Below are 22,639 nucleotides of genomic sequence, written 5' to 3'. Positions count from 1 at the left end.
TTCTGAAGGGCAGCAACAAAGGGAGGAATAGGACTTCATTGGCAGTGTATGTTGACCCAGTAAAATAGTCCTGACTTATTTTACTGAAAACTTGTTACTGACAAATGTGATTTTAGGGTTTGTTGTTGTTACTTAATGTCAGTTTGGAATGCTGACTGGTTCATGTAGACTCATGTTAAGAATATGAATCAAATGTGCCATGGCTAATTCCAGCCTATGATAATGGATATATTCTAATTTTCTATTCATGTGGAAGAGTGCTTGTGACAGATATAAATGCTCAAGGGTGCCATCAGTTAAACCTCTTAGCATGAAGTGATATTACTGTCTCTGTAGAAATCAATTTGTAGGGAGAGTAAATGAATTTGACTTACCAGCTCCCAAAGCATCTCACAGTAAGTAAACTTTAGTGGTAATGGCATTTAAATGAAAAACTTGTAATTAATATTCATCTATTTAAATTAACATATCCCTAGTAGGTATGTAATATGTCCTTAATATAAATGTCAAAAATTATGTGAAAATAATTTATTAAACATATATGTCAAAAGGAAAACATTTAAAAAAAACAAAAATGATTATACTCTTGATTTGATTCTATTACACCATTTATCATTTTTAACTTTTCTGATTTTAGAGGTAATTCATCCTCATTTCCTATTAACCCACATTATATCTGAGAGTTCTAATTATGTGTGAACAGAAAGAGCACTTGAATGTGGGGAAGGAGTGCGCTCTGAGGGTTGCCCCCAGATCCAATCTACCCACAGCCTGAGACCACTGAGAAGTTGGCCTCAGGGCTCAGCCAAGCTTGGAATTCGAGGTGCAGGTGTGGGAGTCCACCGTGAGTCATGGGATGAGCATGTCGTACCCACCTGCAGTGGCCAACCCCTTCAGGCGGCAGAGGCACCTCAGTTGGTGGCGCTGGGCCTGTCTTATCCTCACTGGGACTGTGCTGGTGCTGGGATGTGAGTCCTGCATCGCCTTCCTCTTCAATGGCCTCTGGCCAGTGGCCACACTTTCCACCAAGGGTGGTTCTGCTCAACCAGTCAACACTACTACGAGTTGGGGGAAGAAGCAGGTGCAACCAGTCCTCAAATTCTTGTTTCAGGCAACATTCTGTTTAGTGGGGTTCCTGGTTAAAGTGAAAGGGGAAAATGCAACCAGAGATGAGGCTCTCATCTTTGTTACAGTGCTGCACTCCACTTTCTTTGATCCAATTGCCTGTGTGGTGGCAGGGTTACCCTAGATGGTCTAGGCAAGTCAAAACACACAGACCCCAGTGGCTGGAAAATTCCTAATGCCAACACAGCCTCTGCTTGTAACCTGATAGGACCCCAGTTCCAGGAAGAATACATGGAATGAAATCCTGAAGCTATTCACATCTGAAAGGAAGTGGCCACAGATCCTGATTTTCTTGGAAGGAGTGTGCACCAATTGTACCTGTCTGGTCACTTTTAAACTAGGGGACTTCTCTCTGGGTGTTCCTGTGCAGCCAGTGCTACCTAGGTACCTAAACACACTGGACACAGTGACCTAGATCTAGGAGGGGTTTACAGGTCTACAGACAGGTTTAGGTCTATATATTGACCTTGAGTCAACTCTTCACCAGAGGAGAAGTGGTGTTTATGCCTATTTATATACAAAATAATCAAGAAAAAAAAAAAGACACATCCCTTTTGCTGATATAGTGAGGATCAACATGGCAAATGCTCTGAGTGTCTGTGACAGACCATAGTTATGAAGATTGTAGACTAATGATTTTCACAGGTAACCTTTAACTACCCATGGAAGATAGTTTGGTGGAATTCACAGAAATTAGCCAGAAATTGATGTGAGATTGGGGTAATATTCATCAGCATCTGGATGAATATACTGCAATTACAGTTGCCTCTAAGGGAGAGAAGATAGGACTTGAAGAGTTTGCAAATTATTTAAAAATCCTAATTTCAGAGCCCTTAGAACAACTTTTTGCCCCCTTTGACAAGAATAATGATGGTAGCATAGAATTCAGAGAATATGTGATAGGACTGACTGCCCTGTGCAATCCTATCAACACTGAAAAGATTCTACAAATGTCATTTAAGCTTTTTGATCTTGATGAGGTTGGTTTCATAACACAGCAGGAGTTAGTTAGCTGCTATACTTTGGGCAGACTTTAGAGTGCCAGATCTTGATGTTTCCAGACTCTTTCAGAAAATAGCTGGACAGAATTCAAAATACATATTATACAAGAACTTTAAGAAATTTGCCTGAAGCATCCAGAATATAACAAGTTACTAAATTCATACTTGGACCTCTCCGCAGCCTATATATATTCATTATCACATCAAGTAGGTTTAATTGCTGTATTCAAATGTTAAAGTCAGCCCTGAAAATTGTGAAGTTACCTTCCAGAGAGAAACTATGATTGAAATAAAATTATCCTTTGAGGAAAAACACAATAGTTTTTTACTTTCAGCACTTAACTGTGCTATGTATAATATGCTTGAGAAATATATATTTCAATTAGATCTTATAGTACCTGTGTTGCTTAATATACGTTTGCTTTAATGTGACTGAAGGTGGAGAACAAGAGGTCTATTCATAAGGGGAGCTAAGATGGTAACATAGTAGGAGGACCCTAGGCCTGTCTCATCCCCTGAACACACCTACATAACTATCAAATCATTCTGAATAGCCAAGAAATCAACCTGAGAACTGACAGGACAAACTGCACAACTAGAGGGAGATAAGACACTACACTGAGGAAGGTAGGAAGTGCAGAGACTGGTTTAAGGGAGAAATGGATCAGGAGTGCTACAGAGGGGAGGGGGCTGTGGTCGCAGAGAAAGGCAAATGAGAGTGGAGCACACAGGGGATCACACAAGGAGAGCACTTCCACAAAGTCATTGGCTGGGAAAGTAAGAGGAGTTGATCTTTATGAGTTTTTGTAATCTTTGGGGCTCAAAGACTGGAGTTTTAGAGATCAGGTGGTGTTGGTTAGGATAGAGCCCTGAAGGCACTGCCCTACTGAAGAGAAGACATGTGAGCAATCCTGGGGCAGATGGCCTTGATGTGAGGATCACCTAAGCACATGGAGAGAGACTATTTGCTTTTCTTGGAACACATCTGTGAGAGGTGGCATTTGCAGAGTTGCCTCTCTGAAGACAAAAGAGCTGGCAGGCACCATTTCCCTCCCCCTCCCCTCAGCATAGGCACAGAAACACCTGCTGAAGGTGCCTAACCCAGACACTGGCTGTTTAGTCTGTTTTGCTCCAAATCCCTTGCCCCTGTGCTCTGTTGTGACTGCCCTTCTCCGTCAAACCTGTATCCATCCCAGAGTGGCAAAACCCTCCCACAGAAGGCCAGTGCAGACCCTCTGCACAGCAATTCCCTAAAGTTTGGAGTTTTAAAAGTCAGCAGACTTGGCTGGGATAGAGCCCAAAAGGCACTGCACTGCTCCAGGAAGTCAAGCAACCTAGAGACAGATTGTGTGAAAACAGTGATCTGAAAAATGCCCGAGGTGGGTGAGGGAAAATTATTCGATCTTCTGGGGGGGTGCTTCCCTAAGAGCAGCAAGCACGGAGACCCCTCTCTGGGGACAAAGGAGCTGCTGGTGCCATTTCCCTCCCCCACCCCTCAGCATAAAACCAACTTCAGTAAGCAGCACAGCATTGACAGTGGCTGTCTAACCTACTTATACTAAGTCCCATCACCCTGCACTCTGCTGGTGCTACTTTTCTTGGTCAGGTGTGCCAAGGACCAGCACAGTGGGCCTCTTTCCTACAAGACCAGCACAACCCACACCCCCACGCCCCCCCCCACACAAGGTCTTATTTAACAAGCAGACCAGAGTACACCTAGTTAAAATACACTACACTCTCGCTAAGGTCCAAATGCTGCCATTTGCAGATGACTGACTTGAGGGATAAAGCAGCCAAAACACAGCAGCAGAGTGCACACAGCACACACCAGAAACACTCCCTGAAGTGCCAGGACCTGGACACTATATGACCTCTTCTTCATAAAGCCATTACTTTCTGGAGCAGGAAGTATAATAGGCTTTTCTAACTCACAGAAAAAGATACGGACATTGACAAAATGCCAAGATGGAGAAATTTATCTCAAAAGAAAGAACAAGTCATAGCCAGGGATCTAATCGAAACAGATATAAGTAATATGCCTGAGAGAGAATTAAAGCAACAATCATAAGGATACTTGCTGGGCTTGGGAAAGCATGGAAGACATAAGGGACACTCTTACCACAGAGATAAAAGAGTTAAAAAAATCAGAAATGAAAAATATAATAAGGGAGATTTGAAACAGATTGGATGTAATGACCATAAGGATGAAAGAAGCAGAGGAATGAATAAGTGATATAGAAGATAGAATAATGGAAACTAATGAAGCTGAACAAAAGAGAGAAAGAAGAATTATGGGTCATGAGAGTAGAGTTAAGGAACTCAGTGACTCCATCAAACATAATAACATTTGTATTATAGGAGTCCCAGAAGAAGAGAGAGAAAAGGGGGCAGAAGGTTTACTTGAGGAAATAATAGGTGAAAATTTCCCTAATCTGGGGAAGGAAACAGACATCTAATTTCCAGGAGGCACAGAGAACTCCTATCAAAATCAGCAAAAGCAGGGCAACAAGACATACTGCAGTTAAAATTTCAAAATATAGGGATAAAGAAAAAATCCTAATAGCAGCAAGATAAAAGAAGTCCCTAACTTACAAAGGAAGACCAGTAAAGCTAGTTGCAGATCTCTCTACAGAAACTTGGCAAGCCAGAAGGGAGTAGCATAGATATATTCAAAATGCTGAATGGAAAAATAATCATCAGCCAAGAATATTCTATCCAGCAAGTCTATCATTCAGAATAGAAGGAGAGATAAAGAGTTTCCCAGGGTGCCTGGATGGCTCAGTCAGTTAAGCATCTGACTTCAGCTCAGGTCATGATCTCACGGTTTGTGAGTTCAAGCCCCACGTCAAGCTCTGTGCTGACAGCTCGGAGCCTGAAGCCTCCTTTGGATCCTGTATCTCCCTCTCTTTCTGCCCCTCCCCTGCTTGCTCTCTGTCTCCCTCTCTTGAAAATAAATAAACATTAAAAAAAAAAAAGAGTTTCCCACACAAACAAAAATTAAAGGAGTTTGTGACCACTAAACCATCCCTGCAAGACATATCTAAGGGGATGCTTTGAGTGGGATAGAAAGACCAAAAGTGACAAAAACTAGAAAGGAACAGAGAAAATCTCCAGAAACAATGACAAAACAAGCAATAAAATGGCACTAAATACATATCTACCAATAATTACTCTGAATGTAAATGGACTAAATGCTCCAATCAAAAGACATAGGATATTAGAATGGACAAAAAAACAAGACCCATCTATATGCTGCCCATGAGAGACTCATTTTATTTTTTTTATTTTTTGTAATGTTTATTCACTTTTTGACAGAGAGAGAGAGAGAATGAGTGGGGGAGGGACAGAGAGAGAGGAAGACACAGAATCTGAAGCAGGCTCCAGGCTCTGAGCTGTCAGCATAGAGTCCAACATGGGGCTCAAACCCACAAACCATGAGATCATGACCTGAGTTAAAGTCAGACGCTTAACTCACTGAGCCACCCAGGAGCCCCAAGAGACTAATGTTTTATTTATTTATTTATTTATTTATTTATTTATTTATTTATGTGTTTAATCATTTTGAGAAAGAGAGAGAGAGAGAATGTGAGCAGGGAAGGGGTAGAGAAGGAGAGAGAGACAGAGAGACAGAAAGAGAGAGAGAGAGAACTCAAGCAGGCTCTGCACTGTCAGCACAGAGCCCAACACAGGGCTTGAACCCATGAATCATGAGATCATGACCTGAGCCATAATCAAGAGTTGGATGCTTAACCGATGGAGCCACCCAGGTGGATGCAAAGAAATTGAATCAGTAATGAAAAATCTCCTAAAAACAAAAGTCCAGGGCTAAATGGCTTCACAGAGGAATTCTCCCAAACATTTAAAGTATTGTTTGGGAGTTTGTTCTCAGTTTGTTCCAAAAAAATAGAAATAGAAAGAAAACTTCCAAACTTGTTCTATGAGCCCAGCATTACCCAGATTCCAAAACAAGACAAAGACTCAAACTAAAAAGAGAACTACAGACCAATATCCCTGATGAACATGGATGCAAAAATTCTCAACAAAATACTGGCAAATTGAATCCAACAGCACATTCAAAGAATCATTCACCATGATCAAGTGGGATTTATTCCTGGTCTGCAAGGTGGTTTAATATTCTCAAATCAATTAATTTGATACACCACATTAGTAAAAAGAAAGGATAAGAACCATATGATCCTCTCAATAGATGCAGAAAAAGCATCTGACAAAGTACAACATTCATTCATAATAAAAACCTTCTACATAGTAGGGATAAAGGGAACATACCTCAACATAAACCCTAGCCTCAGCAATCAGATAACAAAAAGAAGTAAAAGGCATCCAAACCAGCAAGGAAGAAGTCAAACTTTCACTGTTTGCAGATGACATGATACTCTATATAGAAAACCCAAAAGATTCCACCAAAAAATTTCTAGAACTGATCCACAAATTCAGTAAAGTCACAGAATGCAAAATCAACACAGAGAAATCTGTTGCACTTATTTTTTTAAATGTTTATTTATTTATATTTTGAGAGAGAGAGAGAAGGAGAGAGCGAGCAAGTGAACATGAGTTGGGTAGGGGCAGAGAGAGGAGAGAGAATTCCAAGCAGGCTCTATACTATCAGCACAGGGCCTGATGTAGGGCCCAAACTCACAAATCCTGAGCCGAGATCAAGAGTTGGGTGCTTAACCGACTGAGCCACCCAGGTGCCCCAAATCTTTTGGATTTCTATACATCAATAATGAGGTATCAGAAAGAGAAATCAAGGCATCTATCCCATTTACAATTGCACCAAAACCCATAAGATACCTAGAAATAAACTGAACCAAAAAGGTAAAAGTTCTGTACTCTGAAAACTATAAAACGCTTATGAAAGAAATTGAAGATGACACAAAGAAATGGAAAAACATTCCATGCTCATAGATTGGAAGAACAAATCTTGTTAAAATGTCTATACTACCCAAAGCAATCTACACATTTAATGCAATCCCTATCAAAATTACACCAGCATTTTTCACAGAGATAGAACAAACAATCCTAAAATTCATATGGGTCCACAAAAGACCCCGAACAGCAAAAGAAATCTTGAAAATGAAAAGCAAAGCTAGAGGCATCACAATTCCAGACTTCAAGCTGTATTACAAAGCTGTAGCCATCAAGACAGTATGGTACTAGCACAAAAAAGACATATAGACCAAGAGAACAGAATGGAAAACCCAGAAACGAACCCAAACTATATGGTCAGCTAATCTCGACAAAGCAGGAAAAGACTATTCAATGGGAAAAAAAAAAGACAGCCTCTTCAACAAATGGTGTTGGGAAAACTGGTCAGCAACATGCAAAAGAATGAAACTGGACCACTTTCTTACACCATAGAGAAAAATAAATTCAGAATGGATTAAAAACATAAATATAAGACAGGAAACCATCACAATCCTAGAGGAGAACACAGGTAGTAACCTCTTTGGTTATACTGGCTATAGCAACTTCTTACCAGATATGTCTCCTGAGGAAACAAAAGCAAAAATGAACTACAAAGATGTCATCAAAATAAAAAGCATCTGCACCATGAAGGAAACAATCAATAAAACTAAAAGGCAACTGATGGAATGGGAGAAGATATTTGCAAATGATGTATCTGATAAAGGGTTAGTCTCCAAAATACATAAAGAACTTATAAAACTGAACACCCAAAAACCAAATAATCCTGTTAGAAAATGAACAAAAGACATGAATAGATGTTTTTCTAAGGAAAACATACAGATGGCTAACAGATACATGAAAAGATGTTCAACATCACTCATCATCATGGAAATACAAATCAAAACCACAATGAGATACCACCTCACACCAGTCAGAATGGCTAAAATCAACAACACAGGAAAAAACAGGTGTTGGCGAGGATGCAGAGAAAGGGGAAGCCTCTTGTACCATTAGTGGGAACGCAAACCGGTGCAGCCTCTCTGGATAACAGTAGGGACGTTCCTCAAAAGGTTAAAAATAGAACTACCCTATGATCCAGCAATTGCACTACCAGGTATTTACCCAAAGGATACAAAAATACTTATTCGAAGGGATACATGACCCAGATGTTTATAGCAGCATTATCAATAATAGCTAAATTATAGAAAGAGCCAAAGTGTTCATTGACTGATGATGGATAAAAAAGAGGTGGTATATATATACATACAATGACATATTAGACATAAAAAAGAATGAAATCTTGCCATTTGCAATGATGCAGATGGAGTTAGTATTATGCTAAACTAGTTAAGTCAGTTAGCGAAAGACAGATACTATATGATTTCACTCATATGTGGAATTTACGAAACAAAACAGATGAACATAGCGGGGAAAAGAGAAACAAATTAGGAAACAGACTTTTAACTATAGACAACAAACTGAGGGTTATGGAGGGAGGTGGGCAGGGGGATGGGTTAAATAGGCGATAGGAATTATGAGGGCACTGTTATGATGAGTATTGTGTGCTGTATATAAGTGTCCAATCACTAAATTCTACATCTAAAACTAATATTACACTGTATGTTAACTGGAATTTAAATAAAAACTTAAAAAATAAGATAAAAAAGAGAGATCTATTCATAAACATTGTTCACTTTGTTCTAGTTAATGCCTTTATTTTGTTTAGTGCTAAAGTAAGGCCAGAGGAAGTATAGCTTGTCACCTGTCCTTCAGTTTTGCAGAGAAAATATCACATTAAGAGCTTCACTGGCAATAAATAAGTACACTAAATTGTCATTTTTATTCTCTCCAAAAAGTATCTTCTGGATAAATGCCTCTTTGTTCTTTCTCATAATAGCCTGAATATTTTTTTTCAATATACGCAATTTATTGTCAAATTGGTTTCCATACAACACCCAGTGCTCATCCCAAAAGGTGCCCTCCTCAATACCCATCACCCACACTCCCCTCCCTCCCACCCCCCATCAACCCTCAGTTTGTTCTCAGTTTTTAACAGCCTCTTATGCTTTGGCTCTCTCCCACTCTAACCTCTTTTTTTTTTTTTTCCTTCCCCTCCTCCATGGGTTTCTGTTAAGTTTCTCAGGTTCCACATAAGAGTGAAAACATGGTATCTGTCTTTCTCTGTATGGCTTATTTCACTTAGCATCACACTTTCCAGTTCCATCCACGTTGCTACAAAGGGCCATATTTCATTCTTTCTCATTGCCATGTAGTACTCCATTGTGTATATAAACCACAATTTCTTTATCCATTCATCAGTTGATGGACATTTAGGCTCTTTCCATAATTTGGCTATTGTTGAGAGTGCTGAGAATAGCCTGAATATTTTATAAGACAAAATAAAAAGAAACATCAGGAAGATATAGTATTGGAAATAACATTGAAAAAATTATCAATGGTATCGCTGCTATTTAAAATTGTTTTTTTCTAGATATGAAAGTGATTATTTAGAATGAGTAAAGAAATTACAACAGACTACAATTTCTGGAAAGCTCACTAATATCACAAACATAAGATATAAACACAAGAATTCTGATAAATTCTATTTTGTCTGAGTCTCATCAAACAGGAAATTTGTGTTTATAATTGCGTAGTCTGCATTATTGAGAATACTCCTCTTATTCTGACTAGGGACTGACAAGAACTGGAGCTTCTACTTAATGTTGTATACCTCCTTACTATCAATATACCTCTAGCACCCTTTGCCGTAAGACATATTCACATTTGATGTGATGTGATGTGGCCTTGGGCCCTATTCCTTCATGTCACTATGCAGGATGATTCAGCAAAGTATTCCTGGAAGCCATTCCTGGACCAGAACAGGGAGCAACAATTTATCTAGATGTGGAAATGGTTGCAAATCAATAAACATCCCTTGCTAGCCCAAACTACTGTACCCTTAACTTAGTTTCACTGAGGCCATTTCCCAAAAATGTAGCCACTCAGTGCCACCATACAGGAGGGGGACATTTGGCTAAGAAGAAAGTCTTGATCAATTGTGGTAAAATTTCTTCGCTAAATTTACAAAAACATACCCCCAAAAGTACAAAAAGTAGACACATTTCTAGGGACCCCACTGGGGCCTTGGAAGGGGCTTGTACAAGTGGGGCCCCTAAAGCTTAAACTTCATTAGGTAGCTTCCTGATATTTTGAGAAGGAAGAAGAGATGGGTGAGGGGAAGGTGAGCAGAAGAGGAAAGCTTAAGGAAAGAGAAAGAAAAAGATAAATATTGTTTTTTTTTTAAAGTTTATTTTGAGAGAGAGAGAGAGAGAGATTGAAGATGAGGGGCAGAGAGAGGGAGAGACAGAATCCTAAGCAGGCTATGCACTGTTGGCGAGGAGCCCAACATGGGGCTCAAACCAATGAACCGTGAGACCATGACCTGAGCTGAGATAGAGTGTAAGATGCTTAACCCACTGAGCCACCCAGGTGCCCCTAAATATTGGTTTGAGATAATTTCCATGCATTTCTTACTGAAGAAAGGAGATGAGTAAGTGATATTTTATAATCGTCACTGTCTTAGTCAGTTCAGGGTGCTGTAACAAAAATACTATGGGTGGCTTAAACAACCAACATTTATTTCTTATAGTTCTAGAAGCTGCAAAGTCCAAGATCAATGGACTGGCACATTTGGTGTCTTATAAGACCTTGCTTCCTGATGTGTAAACAGCTGTCTTCTCACTGTGTCCTCCCATGGTGAAAGGGGCAAGGGAGTTCTCTGGGGTATCTTTTATAATGGAACTAATCTCATACATGAGGGCTCTACCCTTATGACCTGATCACCTCTTAAAGGCTCCAACTCCAAATTCCATCACATTGGGGATCAGATTTCCATGTATGAATTTGGGGAGGACACAAATAGTAGTTCTATAGTAACCACCCAACTTGATATTCCCATCATTATAATGCAAAATACCTTAAATTGAATGCAGTCTGTTAGTAGCAATATTCGTATTATTATGAAACTCTAATAACTTCTATAGGAACATTTGGATAAGTAATTCTGTTAACGTTGTTAGGAACCAAGAGTTTTTCAGTGCAAGAAAAAAAAAAAAAGAATGGAATTTAAAAAGAAAGTATCTGAAAATCTCATAATGTTAAATTTGAATCAGATATAGTATAAATTCAGCAATTTCTTTAAATTTAACTTTTTTTTGAGAGAGAGAGAGAGAGAGAGAGAGAGAGAGAGAGAGAATGAATATGCTTGAGATGGAGAGGGGTAGAGGGAGAGAGAGAATCCCAAGCACCATCAGGCTCAACCCTGATGCAGGGCTTCATCTCATGACCGTGAGATCATGACCTAAGCTATGAAATCAAGAGTCAGATGTTTAACTGACTAAGTCACCCAGGTGCCCCAGCAACTTTTTTTCTTATAAAACTATATTGTTTAGAAACAACATGGCCCTTCAATATTGGTGAGCACACTTAGCACCCAGATTGTGGGCTCTACCTACCATTCCACACTTTGGAGGAACTGTAGTTCTTTGGAGGAATAGCTGGAGTGGGAAATAAACAAGGTATCTGGTATCTGGTTGTGCCAGAAAGCAAGGATACTACCACAGATTAAAGAATGTGTCAAAAGGACATCGGAGCCAATATAAAGGAACTCCCATGGGCCAGATAAAGCAATTTGAGCATCAAAAACAATAATAAATGAATTCATAAAAATTTATAAAAATTTGTAAAATTTATAAAAATCAATGAGTTAATGAAGATAACAAAAATGAACTGAACATATTGGAATTAACAAGGGTACCAACTCCTTACTTTGAAAAATGATAATTTAAATAAGAGAATTAAGCAGTTATCCTGCCCTTACAGTGTGAAATGTCTTTCTGGATACCGAATACTTCTAACTGATGAGGGACAGTTCTTCTTTAAGGAAGATTTCCAGCAAATGTCCAGCAGATAAATTTAGATTATGATAGAATTATAAAATCATTTTGCAATCTTTAGTTGGTTCAACCAAGAATTATCAAAATTATCAGATGAAACCTATGATACATTTTAGCAACATTAAAAGGAGGATAACCAAACATTATATGACTCCTGATATGATACAAAATGAATTACCACTTGTGGTAGGCAGGATTATGCTTGCCCCCACCCTCCTGAAAGATGTCCATGTCCTAATCCCAGAACATGGCAAAGGGGAATTAAGCTTGTAAATAGAATTAAGGTTGCTAATTAGCTCACCTTAAAACAGGGAGATTATCCTGGATTATCCAATTGCACTGCACATAATCAAAAGAGTGCTTAGAAGAGCAAAGGAGTAGGCAGAAGAAAATGTCAGAATAATGCAATGTGAGAAAGACTCAACCTACTGGCTCGGAAAAAGGGGGAAAGGAAGCCAATAGCCAAGGAATATAAGCAGCCTCTAGAAGCTGAAAAACCAAGGAAACGCTCCCTTAGAGCCTCCATAAGAGAATCCAGTCCTGCCTACACCTTGATGTTAGCCCAGTGAGATACATGTGGAACTTCCAACCTACAGAACTGAAGGTAAAAAATTTGTATTGTTTTTAAGCCACTAAATTTTCGGTAATTAAAGCATCAATAGAAAACTAACATACCATCTATTAAATTTATTTTTTGCTAAAAAATTGAACCCGAATTTAATCAAGGCTCTGAAACATATATTTGCAGGAAATGTATGGTATAAATGGACATAGCAAGTGATACTACAAGGACACAAACAGTAAAATTTTAAGTGTGGGATATTCTATAGCTTAGTCTGCCAGGCTTCAGCCACAACATCAATGGCATGAAGATAAAAATGAAAGAGTGAACTGCTCTAGATCAGAAGAGACTCGGGAGACATAAGAACAAAATGCGACCTCTGAATCATTTGAAAACTGATTCTTTATCCAGCTATAAAGGATATTTTTTAGGACAGTTAGGAAAATTTTATAATGGGCTATATAGTAAATGGAATTATTATTAATTTGTAAGGAATAATGTTAGTGGCTATATAATGTGTTTATGTTAGGAAACATCCAATTTTTTTTTTGAGGTGCATATTGAAGTATATAGGAATAAAATTAATGTCTGTGCCTTTACTTTAAAAAATTTTAGAAGGAAGGAAGGAAGAAAGGAAGGAAGGAAGGAAAGAAGGAAAAATATTAGAAAGGACCAAAAGGAAAGAAGACTCCATAAAGCATATATGCCCAAATCGTGATAATTGTTGAATCTTGGTAATGGGTAAATTGGTAAATGGGTAAAGTGAAGTAAATTTCTTTACTTTGTATGTTTGCAATGTTTCATATGAAGGGTGCCTGGGTGGCTCAGCTGAACAATCAACTCTTGATACTGGCTCAGGTCATGATCATAGGGTCATGGGATTGAGCCCCTTGTGGGCTCTGCACTGGGTGTGGAGCCTGCTTGGGATTCTCTCTCTCCCTCTGCCCCTCTCCCCCTCTCATATGTGCTCTCTCTCTCCAAAAAATAAAAAAAAAAAATTGAAATATTTCACACGAAACATTTTTAAAGAAGGAAAAATAATGCTCCCAAAAAATCACTTTTCTTTCATGAAACTGTAGTCCTTGGAAGAGTCTTTTGCCTTCCAAGGCAATTTTACCTAAAATTTTCACACATGAGAATCATAATTAAGGCCAACCCTAACCAAAATTATGTGTTTAGCTGTGTCTACCTTCAAAGCTCCCATTACTAGTTCCTTAGGATCCTCTTTTCTTCCTAAATGTCTTTCAGGAAAAAAAAAATCAGATAATTTCTCTCACATTAAGGTATAAATAACTTCACAGCCGGAATTAATTAAAATAAAAATAATGCTTTAAAATTCTCCAATGGTGAAATGTCAAGCATCATTGATGAGAGTTTTGCTTTTTAAAGGTGGACTTTTTCTTTAATCATTTCATGTAGTCAGTTGCCTAAGGTGTTTTAAGAGAATTAAATTACATGAACCGGAAACCAGTCTGTCATCCTTTTCCAACCACTGAGTTAATAATAAACACAATTGTGCATAATAAAAGTGCTGGAATATTACTTCACTGGCTGGTAAAGGGACATGGTAGAAATTCTGCAGGACTTTGAAGGGAAGAGTTGGGTGCTAGTCTAAGTTATAACATCTAGGCCACCACTATACTGGCTGTGTGACCTTGCCCTATCTTGTCATGCCTCAACTTCCTCACCTGTCGATTAGGCTCATAGTAGTACCTACCTAAGTGGTGGTTGCAAAGATTGAGTTAATGTATATAAACCAAGTAGAGCAGTTCCCTCACCTAATAAGCATTCAATAAACATTAGCTATTTTTGTATTTTCTTTGGCATTCCTCATACTACACGTGTAATTAAGAATCCGCTAAACAGTTATTCTTTTCATAATTAATGTGTCTGAATATCTGAAAGGGGCATTATTCGGAGAAACGACTACTTTTTGCGCAATCTTATGGTACGAGGTCCATACATTTTCCAAATACTTGGTATTTGTTTAGAAGAGACTCAGGAGACATAAGAACCAAATATAACCACTGAAACGTTGAAAACTGATTTAAACCAAGCAACCATAAAGGATACCTTTGTACAGAGCTCCTGAATGAAGCAGAACTATTGAGCCTTCTTCCTTTGGAGGAAATAATTTTTAAAATACCAAAAGATTTAAAAATGATACCCATCCAGCTATTTTCTTCAGGGCAAAATATCCAAAATTCTATACCTCACCAATCCATTCACTTCCCCATTCAATTAAAGGCCTTGCCCTTTCAGCCTTACCTCCTCACTTTCTCGTCATAAATATTATGGCTTTATATGCAAAGGGCTGGAATACAACCTGATATTTCCCAGCTAAAGTTCATGAGAGGTTATATGAGCCACTCCTTGGATTAGAAAGCGATGGCGGTCTTTTAGACGTTGTATACACCTTTTCAGGGGATTCATGAATGTTCTAACCTCTTGCTGATTTTACGAAGTTCTTTCCCTACTCCTCACATCCCGTTTTTCTTGCTCAAAACAACAAAGCGAGGGAGGGTGACTCGCTACAGGAAAGGTCTCATCTACCTGTTCTTTCCTGGAAAAAAAAAAGCTCTGACATCCCAGGAAGACATAATGTGGAAAAGCGCGCAGGTTCATTTGAACTCGGCTCGCAATGAAACATCTATTAAAATGAATGGCCAGCACCACCCGCAACGCAAAGAGGAAGAGGACAAGGAGTCGCACAGATTGGTTATCCCGGGAGATGGTTTGATCCCTGGGCAATCGGGGCGGGGTGCCCGTCGGCCGAAGTAAACAGAGCTACTACGCCTGCGCACACCCTTACTGGGTCACGTGCAGGCGCCGGCCTCTGAGAATGCCCTAGAGAGCTGTACGGCCGCTGTAGGGGACCGTGTGCAAACAGACCAGAGGCTTCAACCTTTCCCTGCGGGGCGGATTCGGGTAGGAGAGGAGCGTTGGGTCGGAAACGCCCCTTTCTTCCACAGCCGGGAATTGAGAGCCAGTACTGGGCCTGCGGGGCGCCGCCTTACCTTTGTGGGACATGGCCCGCTGTGGGGAGGGGAGCGCGACGCCCGTGGTACTTCTGAGGTCCCCTGGAGTTTGCAGTAAGGGGTTGCAAAAGAAGGGGCCCTGTGAGCGGCGCCGACTGAAGGCGGTGATATCGGAGCAGCTCAGCCAGGATCTGCTCAGGTAGGAGGAGGCGGGAACCCTGGCTGCCTCAGTTAAGGCATCCATCTCCGCCCCAGAAGCTGTGGCTCCTTCTCTGCCTCTCCATCCCTCCTCTCCTCGTTCTCCTCGCCTCAGGCTTTTGAGGGACGTGTACCAGTCTCCTCACTACAGAGCCGTTGGCTCGCCCTAAAAAACCAGTCCCGAGCACCTCGGAGACTATGTAACAGATACAAAAAGGAAGCCAAAATTATCATCATAGTTACGTGCGGCACCAGTCTATGCCGAAATAACACGAGCAGGCTTAGTTCTTGAAAGACCTATCGCTAAGGTGGTGTTGGATCCAGGTTTCATGGTCCTGAAACGTACACTTAAAAACAAAACAAAACAAAAAAAACCTTAAACAGTTTAAGAAAAATGATAAAATCCGGTATGAAAATGAATATTTATTTAGATTAAGGAAAAATAGAACAATTAGTGTAGCCTCGGAGGTCACTTTCTTCTGAGCTCTCTTTAAACAGTTTACCAGAAATGCTTACATCAAAATACTTCCCGATTGCAACCCGGCTTCCACTCTCTGCCTAGAACACTCTACAGCTCCCAGCAACTCCCAGCTCCCATGAGGGCCCAAACAAATGGTGGGTTGTTATGAACCTTAACTCAGGCTTTGGTGAATCCAGGTACTGACATCTCAGTTTATAAAGAAAATGAAGCTTAGGAATGTACCCTAGCCAATTGCCATTTCCACCGAAAGTGATTCCCGAGCTTCAGTGTGCAGCAGAATCACCTGGAGGTCTTGTTAAAATTTAGATTTACTAGGTCCCAGACCCTAGTACTCATTCAGTTGGTCTGGGATAGAGCTTTTGCATTTCTAATGAGGTCCCAGGTGATGGTGATGCTGCTGGCCTAGGTTACACTTTAAGAACTACTGAACTAGAGTAAACATAATTACCACTAAATAACCAACTGTTGTGCAGCATTCTACATTTTTTTTAATTTTTATTTAAAAAAAAATTTTTTTTTAACGTTTATTTATTTTTGAGACAGAGAGAGACCGAGCATGAACGGGGGAGGGTCAGAGAGAGGGAAACACAGAATCTGAAACAGGCTCCAGGCTCCGAGCTATCAGCACAGAGCCCAACGCGGGGCTTGAACTCACCAACCGCGAGATCATGACCTGAGCCGAAGTCGGCCGCCCAACCGACTGAGCCACCCAGGTGCCCCACATTCTACATTTTAAAAAGTGCTTTCTGTTGCCCACACTTAAGGCTCCAGCAGCTATAAGCTGAGCTTTCTATAAAGTAACAGAAAATTCCCTTTTAATTTGGGCCTGTCTGCCAAAGATGCTGCTTTGACTCCATCAGTGGGGGATTAATGTAATTGGTGGAAAAATGAAGTTGAAGTTGTTCCGTTTCTAGGGTGAATCTGTAAGGATGAGGCATTCCTTCCCTTTAGTGGCTTTATTCTCCTGGCTTAAGGTGTCAGGAATTTAAGGAAGATAACATGTCTATATAAAGAAAATGAAATTAAGGTATAGCAAGTGAACAATCTATGCTTATCCTAGGAATAATTAAGGATAGGACCCTGAACTCCCAAGTTCCTGTTACAGGCAAATAAAAATAGATGTAGCAGTTCTTTTGTTTGTTTGTTTAATTCTTTTTTTTTTTAAGTTTATTTATTTTGAGAGAGAGAGAGCGCGTGCGCATGCGAGAGCACAAGTAGGGGAGGGGCAGAGAGGAGAGACAAAATCCAAGCAGGCTCTATGCCGTCAGCCCTGGATGTTGGATTCCAACTCACAAACTGTGAGGTCATAACCTAAGTCGAGAGATCAAGAGTCAGACACTTAACTGATGGTGCCAACCAGGTGCCCCCCCCCCCGACTTTTTAAACGAAAAACTTCATATGTACACCCAGCCACCTTAATTGCTGTGCCAAATTAATCTTTTTCAAGCACAGCAATATAATGGATTTATTCGGCAAATATTAATGAAGTATCTAGCACCCACCATGTACCTAGATTTGTACTAGGTCCTGAAGAATTAAAGATTAATAAGACATGGCTTTGGTGCTGTGCTTACACTCTAGTAAGAGAGATAGTAGCCAAACAAAGGTGATGGGGACTGGGGTGAGTTTGGGGAAGGCTTTTTAAGGTGACATTTGAGTGATCTGTTGAGGATCTGTTGTTGTGCAGCAATTTCCTCATCTTCGTTCTCATTTCCCCCTACTTCCTCTTTTTCACAACTAATAAACTCCTCTTCTACACAACTAATAGATGATATTGTATATCATCTATTCATAGATGATTCATAGATTCATCATAGATAAATATGAATTTGTCTATGTTTTAAGTCATTTGACTCCCCTTCAACTGTAACACAGAGTTAAACTCTTTGCCTCTTATTTATCTGCAGCTTCATTTGTCACTTCTCAGACCCTCAGTACTCTCTGCTGACCAGTTTGTAACTCCATACTCACACATACCTTAGCAAGGAATGTGGAGCCAAGAACTCTCTGTGACCTTGCCTTGTTCCCCTGACCAACTCTTACTTGATCTTTAAAATGCTTTTTTTTTTTTTTTTTTTTTTTTCTTTTTTAAGGTTTTTTTTATTTCTGTCTTTGAAAAAAATTTACTGGGGTGCCTGGGTGGCTCAGTCGGTTAAGCGCCCGACTTCAACTCAGGTCATGATTTCGCGGTCTGTGAGTTCGAGCCCCACATCAGGCTCTGTGCCAACAGCTCAGAGCCTGGAGCCTGTTTCAGATTCTGTGTCTCCCTCTCTCTCTGACCCTCACCTGTTCATGCTGTGTCTCTCTCTGTCTCAAAAATAAATAAACGTTAAAAAAAAAATTTAGAAAAAAATTTATTTGTGTTACTGAATATATCACACTCTGTAGTTTTCAGACCTGTCTTCCCTGCTATTCAATAAAATTCTTGAGTGCACATATGATGTTTTAGTCATTATCTGTCCACAGTGCTTGGTACATAGTACATGTTCAGGAAATTTTTAGTGATCATCAGCATTCCAAAACGCACTAGATAGGTTAATGCATAGTTGGCAGAGAAATGACATAGGAAGAAGCTGGGCCTTGACATGGTTGAAGCTTTGTTCCAACCTGTCCTTCCTCTAGACTTTGCTATTAGATGAGCCAATAAACCCCCTTTAATGGTTAAGCCAGTCTGAGTCAGATAATTCTGTTACTTTTAACACACAATATATACTTGTAACTGATATGGTTTTATAAAAAAAAAAGCACTATATTTTCATATTAACAATTTTTAAACACATTAAATTTTTTAATTTAACAAATACTTATGAGCATATATTATGAACAAGGCAGATACCCTAGTGATGGTTATATGGCTACTAGCTGCATTGTTTCCTTATTCACTTGAGGATGAGTGTAGGATGGAGAGAAGGTGGGTGGGAGGAAGGAACAAATTGAGTATTTGTACAATTTTTTTAATTAATGTTTGAGAGACAAATACATTTTCGCCTAACTTTATTATTTTTTTAATTAAAAAAATTTTTTTAACATTTATTCATTTTCGAGAGACAGAGAGAGACAGAGTGTGAGTGGGGGGAGGGTCAGAGAGAGAGAGAGAGGGAGACACAGAATCCAAGCAGTCTCCAGGCTCCGAGCTGTCAGCACAGAGCCTGACACGGGGCTGGAACTCAAGAGCCACAAGACCATGACCTGAGCCAAAGTCAGATGCCCAACTGACTGAGCCACCCAGGTGCCCCTATTTTTGCATAACTTTAAAAACCACTTATGAAAATGATATATTGATGAAAATATTGTCTAAAATGCTTCTGTCTGCTCATTGTTTCCAAGGTTCTGAAAGTTGTGCTCTGAAGCATTTGTTTTGTTTAGGGTAAAATACAACAAAATTCAACAAGCAGATACTGAGCTCTACATACTAAATATACAGTTTTTGCCTTTGGGGAGTTTATCGTCTAGTAGAGAGAAAGACACGTACAAATAATGATTCAGTGACAAGTGCTATAATAGAGGTATGCACCAAGTGTGTTGGAATCAGAGGAAGGAGCCATTAATTGGTCTTGGAGGAATGTTAGTGTCAGTGGTAACATTCGAAGCTTTCACTGTAATGGATATCTATATCCATTACTTGTACCTCCTATAGTGTACTGGTGTGATTGCCAGTTATATCCTGCAATACAGAAATCCCCTGAGAATACATACCTTGCTGAGCATAATGATACAGTAATAGGAAGTATTAGTATTTAGAGTAGAAATGTATAGTTTTCACAGGGACAAAAGATTATGACAGTATTATGATGCTGATTTCTGTTCTTCCATCACTTGACATGTAATCAGTGGGCTTTACAACTATGTCTGTGTGTTAATAAAGGGATTTCAGTGGGTTACTCCAGGAGCCCATTTTAATAATAGGTTAGAGCATGGTTCTATTTGTGTGAGGAAAAAAATGGAAAAGGGCTTAAATGTCACATTCTTGATGGCCAAGCCTGCCTTTTCAGACTTGGTATTTAACAATAGTTGGAACAAAATGTACCAGTGTCTAATCTGGATTGTCTATTGTTATATTTGGTTTGCATGTGTTGTTGACATTTTACTTTCTTTGCTTCTTTTAGTAAGATTTTTAAAAATTGATTCTTTTCAATAGTCAATGACAGTACTACTTTGTGTTCTTTTTCTGAAATAAGTCTAAAGTAGGTACATTTTTAAGGAAAATCAACATAAATAGCAGGAGATAAATTTTATTATTACCAGAAAGAATTAAAAAGAAATTTTCTAAAAGTCCTATTGTTTTTGGTATAATTACCTTTGTTTTCACTATAAATTTCAGAAAATTAGATTCAAAGCTAATATTAAACGGTGTTCTTTGGAATGAACTAAGAACAAACTCCTTTTCATGTTAACCTATTTTTATTGTGTTACTTATCTCTGTAATTTTTAGTTTGAGTTATTTTTAAAAGTTATTTTATAAAAATGCGTATGTTATATATTTCTGAGTATCACTAATTAAACTATGGTTTCTTTTTATTCATTACAGGCTCCTAACGGAAGAAATCCATACAGATGTTATTTTCTCCATAGGTTATACTTTGTTCAAAGCACACAAAGCAGTCCTTTTAGCAAGGGTTCCTGACTTCTATTTTCATACTATTGGACAGACATCAGATAATTTAACAAATCATGAGCCTGTTGTTGTAGAGAACTTTGAAACTTCAGAATTTAGAACATTTTTACAGTAAGTGCTTTCTTTATCTTTTTTCTCTTATATTTAAGTCTAATATATAATTGTTTATCTTGTAAACATATTTCATATCTGTTTTATAACCTAAGAAAAATCCATTCATTTAAATTCCAAATTATCTTAGTAATTAGTATTAGTAGAGGCTAAGTATTAGTATTAGAGTATTAGAGCCTTAGTATTAGAAAAGACTAAGTACTAATTTGAGATCGAGCCTGAAAGAGGAGAAATGGTGTGTTCTCTGGTAATTCAAGTGAGTTACTCCTTGCCAGGGTTTTTGGACAGTGGCTCTATTGACATTTTGGGTTGGGTAATTCTCTTGTGGGGGCTGTGCTGTGCAGTTTAGGATGTTTAGCAGCATCCCTGTCCTCTGGCCCCTGGATGCCAGTAGCACCCTTCCTGAGTTCCCTCTATCCCCAAGTTGTGAGAACCAAAATGCCTGCCAGACATCACTGAATGTCCTCTTGAGGGTGGAATTATCCCCCTATTGAGAACCATTGCTATATATTCTTATAATATATAAATTTATATATATTTATATAACCATTTATATATATGTCTATTTGATTTTTTTTTAATGTTTATTTTTGAGAGAGAGAGACAGAGGGAGACAGAGTGTGAGAGGGGGAGGGGCAGAGAGAGAGGGAGACTCAGAATCTGAAGCAGGCTCCAGGCTCTGAGCTGTCAGCATAGAGCTCGACACGGGGCTTGAATTCATGAGTTGTGAAATCATGACCTGAGCTGAAGTCAGACACTTAACCAACTGAGCCAACCAAGTTCCCCTACTGACTTCTGTATTATTGGTATGCAAAGCTTTAAATGGATTATGTTTGTAAAAATATGAGATCATAACCTTTTATTCTTTTTTTTTTTAATGTTTATTTTTGAGAGAGAGAGAGACAGACAGAACGTGAGCAAGGGAGGAGCAGAGAGGGAGATACAGAATCTTAAGCAGGCTCCAGGCTCCAGGCTCTGAGCTGTCAGTGGGGCTTGTACTCATGAACCGCGAAATCATGACCTGAGCCGAACTTGGGTGCTTAACCGACTGAGCCACCCAGGCTCCCCATAACTGTTTATTCTTATGGCTTGTGCATGGTCAAAATTTTTGAAAATAGAATGTCCATTGAACTGATTTGTAATTTTGGGGACTTGTGTTTGCTAAACTTAGAGATTTCATCAGCTAAATAATGGGAGAAATTAGTTTAATCCCCATTCTAATTGAATAGAATTTCATTTTAATGCCTTATTATTTTATGCTCATATGTGTGATTATTTGACATTCATTTTTGCTAAATGTATCCAGGAGAGAAGTATTTTCTAATGTAGTTCCTTAAAATTATATCTCTTAGTCTTCATGACATTTAAATGACATGGACTCTAAGGCTAGAATGCCTGAGTTCAAATTCTCTACTCTGCCATTTGGTAGCTGTGTGCCTCAAACTTAATCCCTCTGTGCCTGGAATTTTCTCAGATGTAAAATGTCTGGGCCGTAATTAGCACCATAAAAATTCACTAACTTTTTTATGTTTTTAAATCTTGAAGTGTTTATTTGTATTTCATTTCAGTTTTTTAAATCCTGCCCTCCCATTTCTTCCCTTTTTCTAATATATGGAAGTTGGGTATTGTTCTAAATGATATTTTAGTGGTTTTCTGTCACACCACCCCTCACATATACTTATTCAGC

At 39.0% G+C, this 22,639-nt stretch overlaps 1 protein-coding gene and 1 pseudogene across 3 annotated transcripts in view; both read left to right on the top strand.

The window, feature by feature from the left end:
* Window positions 1–359: 359 nt before the first annotated feature.
* On the top strand, window positions 360–15,350 carry LOC125913649 (lysophosphatidylcholine acyltransferase 2B-like; annotated as a pseudogene).
* Window positions 15,351–15,404: 54 nt separating this feature from the next.
* BTBD8 (BTB domain containing 8) overlaps window positions 15,405–22,639 on the top strand; it is a 116,829-nt gene continuing 109,594 nt past the window's right edge. For all 3 annotated transcript variants that reach the window (XM_049618421.1, XM_049618420.1, XM_049618419.1), the window contains exons 1-2: window positions 15,405–15,746; window positions 20,755–20,952. In XM_049618421.1, the coding sequence (XP_049474378.1) occupies window positions 15,598–15,746; window positions 20,755–20,952 (347 nt within the window). In that variant the 5' untranslated portion in view covers window positions 15,405–15,597. The remainder of the gene's footprint in view (window positions 15,747–20,754; window positions 20,953–22,639) is intronic.

This window comes from Panthera uncia (assembly GCF_023721935.1).
Source record: "Panthera uncia isolate 11264 chromosome C1 unlocalized genomic scaffold, Puncia_PCG_1.0 HiC_scaffold_4, whole genome shotgun sequence".
NCBI classification, from domain to species: Eukaryota; Metazoa; Chordata; class Mammalia; order Carnivora; family Felidae; genus Panthera; species Panthera uncia.
Note: the sequence above shows the minus strand (reverse complement) of the source record. Positions and strands in the feature narration are given on the sequence as shown.